Below are 13,435 nucleotides of genomic sequence, written 5' to 3'. Positions count from 1 at the left end.
AAAAATTCCAAAATTCATAAAAATCAAAAAATTCTCAAAAATCCATAAAAATCAAAAAATTCTAAAAAATTAAAATTAAATTAAATAAAAAATTCAAAATTCATAAAAATCGAAAAAAGAAAAATTTCGGAAAGTAAAAACGTTTTCCCAAAAAAATATTCAAAATGGCTTAGAATAAATTAAAAATTCCGAAAATTAATAAAAATTTACAAAATTCCCAAAAAATTAGAAAAAAAAATTCCAAAATTCATATAAATTTTCATAAAAAATCAGCTCGAAAATAAATATTTGCAAATTCGAAATTGAAAAATTAAAAATTTCATAAAAATTTTCGGAAAAATTGGGAAAGTAAAAAGTTTTAATAAACTTTTCCCCAAAAAAAAAACAAAAAAAAATATTCACATAATGGCTTAGAATAAATTAAAAAATTCTGAAAATTCATAAAAATTAGAAAAATTTCAGAAAAATCCCATAAAAAATTAGAAAATTAAAAAAAAAAAATAATTCCCAAAATTATAAAATCAGAAAAATTTCGTAAAATCCATAAAAATCGAAAACTCGAAAATCAAAACCCTTAAATATTTGCAAAATTCCGAAATTGAAAAAAAAATTTCATAAAAATTTTTCGGAAAATAAAAAGAAACAGATTTAGGGAAAGTAAAAAATTTTAATAAATTTTACCCCAAAAAAATATAAAAAAAATTCACATAATGGCTTAGAATACCTGTAACAACCCACTTTGAGTGAAATTTAAATTTTTGAGGTGCCCAAGTGGTATTTTTGAAGATTCCTTAGTTTAGGGATTAAAAGGGGTTTTAAACCCTAAAAAGGATTAGACAAACCAATAAATCATGCTTATTGATTTTTTTCACTTATAACTTGTACTTATAGTTAAATAAAAAATATAGATTTGAATGCAAAAAATTGGGAATAGAAATTTTGTGCAGTTACTAAACCTATTTTCGTTCTTTTTCTATTCCAGGAATAGAAATTTTGCACGATTACCAAACACATTTCGTTATAGAAATAGAAATTTTGTGCAGATTACCAAACGCATTATTTTGCTCGAAACTCTTCCAGGAAATAGAAATAGAAAAAACTATTTCTGAAAAGAAATTATTCCCAGAAATAGAAACGTTACCATACGCACCCTTAGGCTGCGCATGACAATCATTCTGTATCCAGAAATAGATTCTGAGCAGAAATAATTCCTTTTGGTTCTGTACCTAGAAACAATTTCTAAGCATCTGAAAGCGTTTGGTAACTGCCCAAAATTTATGTTCTTATAATAGAAAAAGAACAAAAATGCGTTTGGTAACTACACAAAATTTCTTTTTATTAATAATATTCTGAATTTTTTAATATTTCTTTCTTTTTTTTCCATTTTTTTTTCTTTCTTTCCCCTCCCTTCCTTTGCCATGGTTGGCCGCCGGCGCCGGCGACCGGCCACAGGCCAGGGCCGGCGAGGGCGTCGCGGCCCTCACCGCCGCGACCGCAAGCCGCCTCGGCCTTGGCCTGTGGCGCGCCGTGTGGGCCAAAGAACAACAACAAACCAAAAAAGGAAGAAAACCAAGAAGAATCAATTCCGGAAAAATTGTTCCAGAATCAAGAAGCTACTTTTTTTTGCTTTTTGATTCTGTTCCAAAACTGATTCTGGGCACAAAAAAACAGAATCAGTTACTATTTGGCAAGTTGCCAAACGCACCCTTACCATGCCGACACTCTGGCACTGCGCCGGATCCTATGAAATCAAGCACCCTTTATAGCACGAAATCTGCAAGGGAACGAGACTCGAACCCGCCATCCATCTTAGATGTTGCTAAATATGAGAGCCTTAAATCACAATGTCCGAGAGACGTGGTTTGGGAAAGTGACTTTCTAATAGAGCTCAAAGCTTTGACAGTGCCAAGAAGGTGCATCGTCTATGAAGTCCGTGCATGCAACAAACGGTAGCTACATCATTCCTTTTGCTATCCAGCAAACTTTATCCGATCAAATTAGAAAAGGTTACCACAAAAATTCGTATAGCTAATATGAATGCAAAAGTTTCATGACCATATAGGGACATTCAGCAGGACGAGAAATGGCCATCACTGAATTCATCAAAACGACAATATTCCTTGAAAGTGCACATTTTCTGAGAGAGAACTTGTAAAGCGAAGCAGGAAATGAATATTTGCCATTCTCATTAGAACAATAAAAAGGACAGAGTAACACCTTGTACATCAAGAAACAAAGCGGTGCCGATGGCATAGGGAATATCTTAAATGAAAAATTTGGGTTCTTCATCTGTCCTCTAATCATTTAAAGGAATTCAATTGCTAGAGTTGAAAAAAAACTACAAACAGAAAGAAATCGATGTTGAAAATATTAGTGCATGCTTCTGTCGAGGAAGTTCCAGGAACATATAAGTTCATGAAGGATCAATTTCCAGTCCATCAAACCAAACTTCTCTAGCATTGCATTAATTGACAATGCAGTTTATGATTTTGACAATCCTACATTCAGTTCAATCACAGAAGCCTTTTAGACCCTACAAACAACAATTCATATAACACAAGAAAGGCACAGAGACAATATAACCCCTAATCAATTGACTTCTCAATCATCGGGTTGTTTAATTCACTACCCTTTGCCTCTGAGGGCCAACACTAGCATTGAACACCACGCATGACATGATGCAGTTGCTTAGTCCATATTAGATCATTCAGGTACTCACCAGGCAAACCCTTAGATAGGCATCGAACAGCCAGACTAGTGAGGTAGCAAAATATGCCATGAAGCACTTGGAATTATAGATTCACGCACTAAAGAATCAAAATGAACTGATAGAAGCATGGAATTGAACATGAAACAGACAATGGAGAAGTTACCAGCTCCAGCTGTACCAAACTGCAAGTTCCGGCAGTAGTCAGTCAGTGGCCAACGAAATTCATAATATAGTCTATCCAGCAATGAAATGAGTCCGTGTGGTCCCATGTATTGAAACTGTCAAATTAACAGTTAAAAGGGTCTCACAAGCGCGACACTCCACTCAAAATTAGTCAAAATTTTCACCCGAAGGCCAAAATATGAAGGTCCAAACCCAAATATAAGGTGATCAGCGGGGTGGTGCGCACAGCCCTTCCTACCATGGAATTGAGTCCTCAGGAAACATACAAAAAACCACGACGGTATAGCACCAACGTCGCAGAAGCGAACACGGTCCAAACAAAGACCACCCACCAAGCCATGAGCAGAGCCACCTGCTTGAGAAAAGCCGAGCAAGGCAGCTGGCCACATAGCATATTTGACTTTCCAAAGGGGTTACCTTCAATCTGAGATAAGCCAAGAAAGAGAAGTACCAAGCTCGGGGGGGCGAGGAACTGCAAGATAGTCAGGCATAGGTAGTGATTGTGGAGAAAAACCTTGGCCCTGCTAAAATCTAAATCCGGAACTCTGCTAGAGTGCAACCTCTGGTACCACGACAGTACTGCTTCGTTCAGATACATTTGAAAGATCGATCGAAAAGCCACGATTTGCAAGACACTCGATATCAGCAAGCACCAAAGCCTAAACTTGGTAAAATCCGATCTCGACATCCCCACATTTCCAAGTAATCTGTCGGCATCTCCACCATCACCAGATAAGCTCCCCACCTTACCATCACCGAGTCTTTCATTAACGAGCATTTTAGCTAATGGATTGATCCAAAGCAATGCCGTGAAAATACTCGACAGATAGGTCGCAAAGAGCACCATTCTCGCAAACCATCCGCAAGAAATTATGGACAAGTTGGATCGAATCTGATCGGTTCCGAGCCAGAACGCCCGGGCACTTTTCGCCGCAGGCATATAAAGATACCCGGCGAGGCAACCCATTGAGCCCGCGATTAAAATCGCACAGAAACCATCCACTGCACCCAAATCAAAATCCAGACTTGACCGAGCAAGCGACGAGCAAATCAAGAGCCCCGCGATAAACCCCAAGACCCCAAAGCACAAGCTCAGCTGCTTGTCCGACCTCCTGGAGGCCGACCTCTCGAAAGAAACCTTAGCGAGCGCCAAGAACCACTTGGCAACCGCAAGGCACCCGAACAGGACCGGAATCAGAGACCCGTCCGCCAAAACCCCACCGTCCCCGGGCCCCCCGCCGCCGCCGCCGCCACCCAAGTACAAGTTAAGCGCGGCGCACGAAACGCCCACGAGAGACAAAGCGAAGACGCTGCCGTACTCACCGAAATAGATTCTGGACTCGAGATGGGCCTCGTCCAGCTTGAGCCTGAAGATCTGGGCATTGTTCTCGTCGAACTCCAACTTCTCCTTGGATCTGCCCCTCTTCCTGACCTCGGCATTGGCGGCAGCGGCGTTGGAGGACAAATTCTGGTACCCATTAACGCCGGAGCTCGGATCGGAGCTGGGCCTCCGGATGGCGGCCCTGAGGCCGGGCTGGGAGGCGCTCTGGCCGAGGTTCTCCGGGTGGATGTAGGTGAAGAGGCCGCGGAGGAACAGGACGGGGGCGCGGAGGAGGGAGAGGAGGAGGGTGAGGAGGAGGGACAGGGCGGCGTAGAGGACGAGGTTCTTGTACGTCTGGAGGAGCGATGGCATCGTCCTTCTTTGAAATTCGAGGGCTTGTCGTCGACGATGTTCTTCTTGGAGGAGCTCGTCGTGGGCTGAAAACCTTGGAAGGAGATCCCGATGTTCTGCTCTGCTTTGCTTTGCTTTGCTGGTGGAAAGCAGTTGTGTATTCTCAAAGGCTCAAAGCTTCTTTGCGAGATTATTCAACTCCTAGGAATCTTTCCATGGAGTAGTAATGACCAACGAAACCTATGTTCTTGTCGCCATTATTAACCTTAAAGTCTTCAAAAAAAAAATCTAAATTACTTTCACGAAGATCGCATGCGTGTTGCAGAGTTAATGAAATGATTCGATTTAAATTTATGACAGACTTGAAATATCCGTGAAAAAAGTTATTAGATTTTGCACTGTTCGCGTCAGATTAGAACTCTCGCTTGCAATTTGATGATCAAACTTATGACGTGTTTCGCGTTGGATGCATTAGTAGATTACTCCGGCTCTTCGAATTTGGATAAGTTGTAATGCCGATTTTTGTTTTTTGTGTTACGGAAGAAAATGACCTTGAAACTCCTATGGAAGTATCGAACTCAAACTATGCGATAATCTAATTAAGCCAATTCTAATGTTTTTCATTGCAAAACTTGCCTTTAAAAGGTATTGCAAGTGTAAAAAGTATTCCCGACGATAATGTGAGCATGACTCAAAATAATTAATGCAATGTTTATCAACTTGATCACTTCAAAGGAAATCTGATGAGGTTAACGAAAAGGTTTTGAAATTGTATTGGTTGGGTGGAAGATTGATCACTGTACGAAACTTTTAGCACTTTAAAAGGCTTTATGCCTCCTAAATAGTATAAAGGTAGGGGCAACATCGCGGTTATCAAAGGAGATGGAAAATCTCAGCAATTGGAGTTGAAAATGATGTCCAAACTGTGTTGAGCGTTACCAAGTTAGGTAGGGCATCCTTTTCTTCTCGATTGATGATGGATTAACCTTCTAAATCCAAAGTAAATTTACCAATACATATCGCATTACTTGTTCCAACCGCTTGATTTGGATATTTCCAACTGCTTGATTTTGATAACCATATCCAGTACTGAAAAATCTAATGCCAATGAAATTCGCTCGATAACCGCTAATTATACACCACTTAGTTGACCGATTTAAGTTAAAAATTACCTAATGTGGTATACATCACTATAGTTGGCATGATATCAATTCGAGTAGGCATATGATCCGAGATCAGATGAGGATACTATCGGCGAGATATTGACTACAAGAGTCCTTATCGATGGCCATACTTATCATAGGAGTTTTTGTCGATGGTTGTATTTATCGATGACCATAATCAGCTATCAATATACGATGCCCCGTCGGTTGATGATTGTCCTTGTCAAATTCACCAAATGATAGAAAATGCAAAGATATCGATCGAAAAGCATCGATGGACAGCAGGATGAGATATTATCTGAAAACTAACCGTTTTTGTGAGTAAAGTGGGTGCGTCGTTCGAGCATAGTGGCATTCGAAGTTGAAACTACTTGCGGACAAGGCAATGGAGCAAAATGGATCGTGATTAGAAGCCGGATCCGAAGGAGTAGCGAATTGGATGAGAGTCAAGGTGGCGACAAATAAACACAGAGAATCGAGGTGCGGTTTTAAAGGAGTGACTGCTTGGAGATAAGATGTCGCGGCAATGTGAAGATGTGGAGCCGAAAGCTTTGCAGATGTCAAGGCATGGTGGAAACTGCTGAAGAACTGCTTATGCGTAGTTATGTCGTAAATACCATAAATACTAGTTCTTGCATACAATAGAAACCCCCAAACAAACAAGCAACGCTATCTTTCATGTAATTTCCAGATATCTCGTTTTCGATTAAATTCCGATGTGTATCTCAGTTGTAGCTTTCGAATCTTTATCATCGATTAAATTTCTGGCGCTCTATCATATTCGGAATCGTCACGGTACCTATCTCTTCATATTAAAAAAATCGAAGAATGACTTTCCGTGAAATGAGTTTTGTTGTCGGATCAGATTCCGGCGAACGCACGAGGTTAAGTGATACTATATACAATAGAGAGTAAAATCTTCTGATCATATCCTCAAAAACATTCCAATAATGCCCCGTTAATTCACGTTTCGGTGAATAAAAAAATTTATTATTTACATATCTCATAAGTTGTCAAAACCACCCCTAAACATGAAGTGGCTGTCCTCTTCCAAATTACTGCCGACCCTCCGCATGCACTTCAACCAAGATTTAGGAAACAAAAACCACCCTTAAATTCGGAAAATTTAGAAATTTCATCCCCGGAGAACAAATTTCCAAGAAAATCTCTCTCGTTGGCTGGCCGTGGGTGCCACGTGTCTTCAATACGGCGCGTTGGACTTGGTGGGTCCCTTCTCGACCATGACATCAGCAAGCTGTGGGACCACCTGCGTGGGTCAAGTCAAGGTGCGCAATATCGATCAGCCTTAATTAGAGGGAATTCATCATGAGAAAAACAAATAATGCGCCAGCTTAGGCTCCATTGATTTAACGAATAAATAAATAATTTACAAAATAATTATTTATATCGCGTAAAATAATTCATTAATAGAATATATTTTTCATCATGTACGAACATTTTCGCAAGTGATGAAATATTTTTTCGTTCGTTCATTTTTGTAAGCAATACAAACGATCAATTTTAAAATAATATTTTTTAAATTATTTATTTTTCGCGAAATAAACATAGCTTTAATCAAATCCATGAAGAGTCCATTGCTTTTTAGGCCCCCGTTTATTTCGCAAAAAATGAATTAATGATCGTTTATATTACTCGATATAATTAATCGATAAAATTATTTTTTATTATCGATAATAATTTATATCTAAAATATTTTTTATTTATTTATTTTTATGAGCAATACAATCGATAGTCTTTCGCGAAATAAACGCGTCCTTTGGTCCCCTTTCATGAAAAAATCAAAAATCAGTGATGGGGTTACCAACCAACCTGATCGTGAGAGGAATCTCTATTGGATTGCGATGAAACCTTGTGCGATCTCTTGTCCTGCCTGCCGTCCGATCTCGGCCTCGCTCCCACGCCGTCTGATGCGTGGAAAAAAAACAGTGGAGACCCCCCAGATGAGATGAGTGTCAAAGGCACACAAATATCTGCCATTATGGCATATTCGACATTTCCCCTAGATTCTTCCAGGAACAGCCAAAGAATTCTCGTATTTTGTCAAAAAAAAATGGGCAAAATAAAAAAGAAGAAAAGAAAATCAAACCAGTAAATCCTTAATAATTTGGACCAAAAGAATTTCCTTATAATAGAAAAAAATCAAGTTAAAATGAATTCAAAAATTGCGGCATTGAGAAGAAAAAGATCGCATTCTATTTTTCCTCATCGAGTAATCGAGCAATTCATTCAGAAAATCGCATTTTGATTAAAGGAATTTAATTCGGCCGATCATCGCGTTGAGCTCTCGATAGACCAACCAATGTCGGGAAATTACCGCACTTTAAAGTGACAAATCTTCGATCAAAAAAAAAAAAACAGTGACAAATCGGAACGTAATGCAGTGCTTGATTCGAAGCTTCAATCTTGAGAGCAAATTTTAATTAATAGTAGAAATTAATCGATTTAATTTGCTTAGACGAAGAAGCTTTAACTGAGTTATCTAACGCTTCGAAGAATTGCGAGAAAATACGAATTTTCGACCCCTCTTCTTGGAAGAATGAATTGATTCGGAGCGAATTCAAGCGAAAATTGATCGGAAATTTCTTTTTTAGAAAAAAGAGAACGCACAGAAGTAGCTTACTAAAATTGGCGAGAAAAGGTGGATTTTTTCTTCGTTTCTTCTTCTTCTTTATTATTTTTTTCTTTTAAATTCACCTGATGATGAGGTCGTGCTCTTCTTCCTTCTCTGGGACTGCAAATCCTGGGTGGACTCGGAGCTGTCGGGAAGATACCGATCAAGACGGAGCCCCCCGCCGCCGTCGCCGCCGCCGTTCTTGTTTCCGAAGACGTCGCGGACGAAGGACGCCTCCACCGAGCTCAGGAAGCGGAAATGCTTCTCGTCCGTCCACGTCTCCGGCGACGCCATTGCCGCCGGTCGGGTTTCGCCCCGGAAACCGGAAGAAAGAAAAGAAAAGAAAAGAAAGAAAAGCAGCAATGGGAGGTTGGTTTGGTTTGGTTGGGCTAAGGTTTCTGGATCGTGCGTTTTCTAAGGCGCCGCCCCCCACAGATTTGTAATAGCTTCGCGCTTTATATAAATGTAGGAGCAGCCTGTTTTGGAGTCCCCCCCCCCCCAAACTACTACAGGACTAAGAAAGAATCTTTTGGTTGCGAAATTAATCCCGCCATCCTTTTAATAATGAAGTAATTGGATCGCGAAAGTCGAAAGGACGCGGGATTTTGGTTATCGAAAATATCTCTCGACTCTCGACTCGACCCCTTCGTCGCCGCCTTTGCCGTGCGCGAAGATTAGGTCCCCCCGTACGATTAAAGTTAGAGACCCGGGGGGGGCCCGCACATTTAGTGGCGCGAGAGTTTTGCGGGGATGCTGGAGGAAGGAATTCGCCACGTGTCGCCTCTCAATAGGCTGCGCTCCTCGCTGTGTGAAATTAGACTTTCAAAGCTCATTCAAGATAATTACGCGTCAAATGTTAAGTAATAAGGAAAGCTTTTCCTGGTCAAGCTACTTCCATTTTTGACGGGGGGACGGCAGTGAATTAGAGGGTCCTGTAAATTTTTCGATCCGGACGGCCCTAAATCTTCCCGGACGAAATTTTACTTTCGGAGGAGGAGATTGATCTACATGTCCCTCGAAAGAACCGTGCCGCTTAACAAATACAAGCTCGTAAAGAACGAAGGGTATGTTCGATCAGTGGAGACCGGCATCTGTTCGATGCCGTAGACGGGATTCGAACCCCGAACCGGGCTCACGCGGGTCCCACATCCTCCTTGGGCACCACCGAAGAAGTCCCTAAAAAAGGTACAAAACCCTATACCCACAAAAAAATATCTCGAGGCCTTCGAGAGATATAAATAGGGGAAGCTCATGGAGATATTTTCCGGAGGAGAATCGAAGACAAAGTATCCATCAATCACAGCGGCAGCAGCAGCAGAATCTGGTGCCGCAGTTCCTCTCTGCAGATTGCGATCGTTTATCCTCGCGTATAATTTTTTTTTTAAAACTTTCATGTTCTTTTCCTCCTCCTTTGTCCCACTTTTTCTTGTTTTGTTTATATTATCTTTTGTCCGTTTTGGCTTAGGGCGGCCACGTAGCAAGTGGTCCCCGAATAACAGATGTATCCAACCAACGTGGTCAGAGTCAAAAGGTGGAGGGGGGGGAGGGTACATTCGCCATGCCAGATGGATAAAAAAAGCTTCGACACGCACGAAAGCAGGGACCGGTGGTGGGGTTCGGCGTCTTTGCCGAATTGGAAATTGGAATTGAGCGGCGGGACCAGTTTGGGGGTCCGATCGCCAAAGCCGCGAACCTGCACTCCGTCGCCGCCATCGGGTCGAGCAGCTAATCGAAGAGAACAGGTATCGACGCATAAGAATACGAAGAGAATACACGGATATTTGTAGTTCGATGTTGAAAAACCTTGAGAAGTGTTTTCGGCCGTATCGAGAAGACGGCTCGATGAAACCGGCAAGGCAAGAGTGCCACGCGAGGTGGGAAGAAGGGTCATTTGCCTGTACACAGCAAAGATTGTGCGAAATATAACCAACATACAACAAGATCACAAGAAAAACAGTAAGCTTCGAGTCTTGGCTCAATCTTTTTGTGGAGCCCTTTTAAGCCCCGTTAGCCGGAGGCCCCGACGACGAGACTGTGCCGTCCTCGATCTCTATGTCCTTCACGCCAGCGCTTAAAGATGAGGAGGAATCACGCGCGCCATCGTCCTTGTCCATGTATTCGGCATCCTCTTCTACTTCCTCGAGCAAAGAGCCTTGCTTCCGGAGTTCTCTCACTTTCAAAAACTCGTCATAGTGCGCCCGCCTGTGCTCCCTGAAGGTCATCCCGCTCTTGTCAGTTTCCGAATCTGAACAAACAAAAGCCGAGAACAAAGGTAATTCAAGTTCCGACAAAAGAGCGCAACACGTGACGGAAAATAGTCGAGACCCAATGGAAGGGAGAAAAAGTAGCACCACGAAAAGCATAAGCAAAGCAAGTCAAAAGGAGATAGAATACAACACGTTAATAATGCAAATTTTTCTCCACAGGTCACTAAAGTTGTCAAGGAAAATATCTCGTGCTGTCTCCAAGCCACCACAACCCCAAACCCAAAGAGAACAGAAGAAAGAAATCTAATGAAAGGGAAACGAGAATCAATTGAGGTATAGAATCTAACAACACATCGACTTACTCCCGAATGTATTATTCTCCTAATGCTAGAAAACCAAATACCCGCAGCAATTCTTAGGTAATTAGATATTTCTCAAGTTATAAGACATGACGGCTCTATAAAAGGCAAGGTGGGAAATCTAGAAGCCATGGATAAATTTGCAAACCTTCATCATCTGGTTCCATAGCATCTCCCTCGTCCTCAGATGATGTCCAGCCACCGGATCGTTGATTAGTTTTTGTACTTGAAGAAGCCACGTCATTTAGAGCAGTAAGTATAGCTTCTGCGTGATCATCGACACACTCATCAAAATGACCCCGCATTGGAGATAGCGAACCTACAAAAAACAACTTTCAAGCGGGAGTAAGTCGGAATCCTGCACCGGTTGTAACAGAAATATTAAGACCACGGTGGAGATTTAATCCTCAAAAAAACATGTCAAGAAAATTTATCTCTTTACGGCTCTGAGGGCATATTATCATCAGGCAGGGAGATCAAGGTCCATCCATTGTCTTATTATCAAACTAAGAAGAGCAACTCAACCGTTCATGGGACTTTCAATTGGAGCAGAGATACATAACAACCTACCATCATCATCAATCATGGGATGATACGGCGTCTTGGGTTCTGTAATTTTCTGCCTAACGGGTTTATTTGCTTCTATCTCACCCAAATTATCCTCATCCCACTTCACACGGCTCTTCTTACCCCTGAAAAAAAGCTGAGATAAGTACATCCTTGATGGCCATACTATAGATGAGAATGTGCCAACATATTAAAGGTCCAGTAAAAATAAATACGTCACTTTCCAATTGTATCACTTTAAATGCATATCAACAAGAAAAACTTGTCATCAAGACAATGCTTGTTCGTGTTAATGATCAAGAAATCCTAATGAAACTATTTGTCAAGTATCCCCCTAACCTGAACTCCTCTTGGAGATTCCTAGCAGGTCCTTCAACCAGGTTCTTAATCCAAAATTTTTTTTGTTACTGGAAACTTATTCCAGTCTATTTAACAAGCAATTACAGATCCCATCCTTCAATAGCAATGCTAGTGAATAATATTTTTCATCATTTTTGCGGAGAAACTATTCCAAACTACAGAGTAGAAGTTTAAGACTGAAACATGTCAGTCCATTGAAGTGTTGCAGTGCAATTATAGGATTATGTGATGACCATGATGGCAATTAACGTCTCAATGCTCAGAAGAACGTAATGCACATTCATGTTCCGACTATCAGAAACAACTCTACCATGAGAAAAGCAGCCCCATCCTTCAATGGGAAAATTAGTGAATACTAATTTTCATCATTCCAGCTGAGAAACTACTCCAAACTACGGTGTAGCAGTTTGAGACTAAAACATGTTAGTTCATTGAAGTGTTACAGTACAATTAAAGGATTATGTGACGACAATGATGACAATTAACGTCTCAATACTCGATAGCACGTAATGCACATTAATGTTCCGACTATCAGAAAAACAACTCTAATCTATGAGAAAAGCGGCCCCATCCTTCAATAGCAAAATCAGTGAATACTAATTTTCATCATTCCAGCTGAGAAACTATTCCAAACTACAGTGTAGCAGTTTGAGACTGAAACATGTCGGTCCATTGAAGTGTTGCGGCACAATTAAACGGCCATGATGACAATTAACGTCTCAATACTCGGTAGCACATAATGCATATTAATGTTCCGACTATCGGAAAAAACAACCCTAATCTATGAGAAAAGCGGCCTTAGAATGGCATATTAATTTCACGTTCTCTTTAACTAGAAGTTAATTAGGATAGCAATAGAGGTGCTTAGGAAGACGCAGCTGATTCAGAATTTAGTCCATCCCATAATTCAGATGATCAAAAAGAGAGATCTTTTCTATATTTGCAAGCTATATAATCACATAGGAACATGCTAAAGTCAAGACATTATCGCATCGTGCGTTACGAACACAATTTACATCTCACTGATATCAATCCTTCATCATGGACAATTACCGGACCTTTATATCTGCAACTAAAGCCCTTGAAATTGACAACAAAGCTGGACAAAAAAAAAAAATCATATACTGAGAGATCCAGCACGAGATATAATTACTTCATCTCGCCAAACTGCCGGTCCTCTCGGTCGCAGAAGTATCCAGAATCCCTTCACCAGCTCGTCTTCCCTCTGCAACAATCAAGAAAAAACGTAAAATCTTTCAGCAATCCAACAGAGAGAGAGAGAGAGAGAGAGAGAGAGATGGTACCTTGACATACCACAGCAAAATCACACACAAAAAAAAAAAATTAAAAAAAAATTCAGCAATCATAATCCGCCATAACCGATTCTCCATTTCATTGCCTGATTAACGATCCTACGACGCTGCGAGGCAGCCACGATATACGAGCAGCAAATTACTACGCAAATTCATGATCGACGGAGAAATGAAACGCCGCTACGAGCAAAACTTTCTTCGTTTCTCACGGGGCGCTAAGATTCCACAAGCGGAGACGAATGCATCGGAGGCGGCGTCGGAAATGCTTT

The 13,435-nt window shown here is 40.9% G+C and overlaps 3 protein-coding genes across 3 annotated transcripts; all 3 read right to left on the bottom strand.

The window, feature by feature from the left end:
• Positions 1-2,763: 2,763 nt before the first annotated feature.
• On the bottom strand, positions 2,764-4,775 carry LOC115666314 (uncharacterized). The gene has a single exon (XM_030588059.2). It carries the CDS (start codon positions 4,584-4,586, stop codon positions 3,147-3,149), a length of 1,440 nt encoding a protein of 479 aa, XP_030443919.2. The 5' UTR covers positions 4,587-4,775; the 3' UTR covers positions 2,764-3,146.
• A 2,120-nt stretch (positions 4,776-6,895) lies between these two features.
• On the bottom strand, positions 6,896-8,733 carry LOC115666313 (uncharacterized). The gene is made up of 3 exons (XM_030588058.2): positions 8,444-8,733; positions 7,559-7,653; positions 6,896-6,995 (listed from the first exon to the last, which is right to left on the bottom strand). Exons 1-3 carry the CDS (start codon positions 8,652-8,654, stop codon positions 6,930-6,932), a joined length of 372 nt encoding a protein of 123 aa, XP_030443918.2. The 5' UTR covers positions 8,655-8,733; the 3' UTR covers positions 6,896-6,929.
• Positions 8,734-10,119: 1,386 nt separating this feature from the next.
• On the bottom strand, positions 10,120-13,149 carry LOC115683225 (protein phosphatase inhibitor 2). The gene is made up of 4 exons (XM_030607687.2): positions 13,007-13,149; positions 11,497-11,618; positions 11,075-11,245; positions 10,120-10,605 (listed from the first exon to the last, which is right to left on the bottom strand). Exons 1-4 carry the CDS (start codon positions 13,009-13,011, stop codon positions 10,358-10,360), a joined length of 546 nt encoding a protein of 181 aa, XP_030463547.1. The 5' UTR covers positions 13,012-13,149; the 3' UTR covers positions 10,120-10,357.
• Between the last annotated feature and the right edge of the window lie 286 nt (positions 13,150-13,435).

This window comes from Syzygium oleosum, unplaced genomic scaffold, assembly GCF_021117445.2.
Source record: "Syzygium oleosum isolate NSW1041296 unplaced genomic scaffold, Sole_v2.1 Sole_v2.31, whole genome shotgun sequence".
NCBI classification, from domain to species: domain Eukaryota; kingdom Viridiplantae; phylum Streptophyta; class Magnoliopsida; order Myrtales; family Myrtaceae; genus Syzygium; species Syzygium oleosum.
Note: the sequence above shows the minus strand (reverse complement) of the source record. Positions and strands in the feature narration are given on the sequence as shown.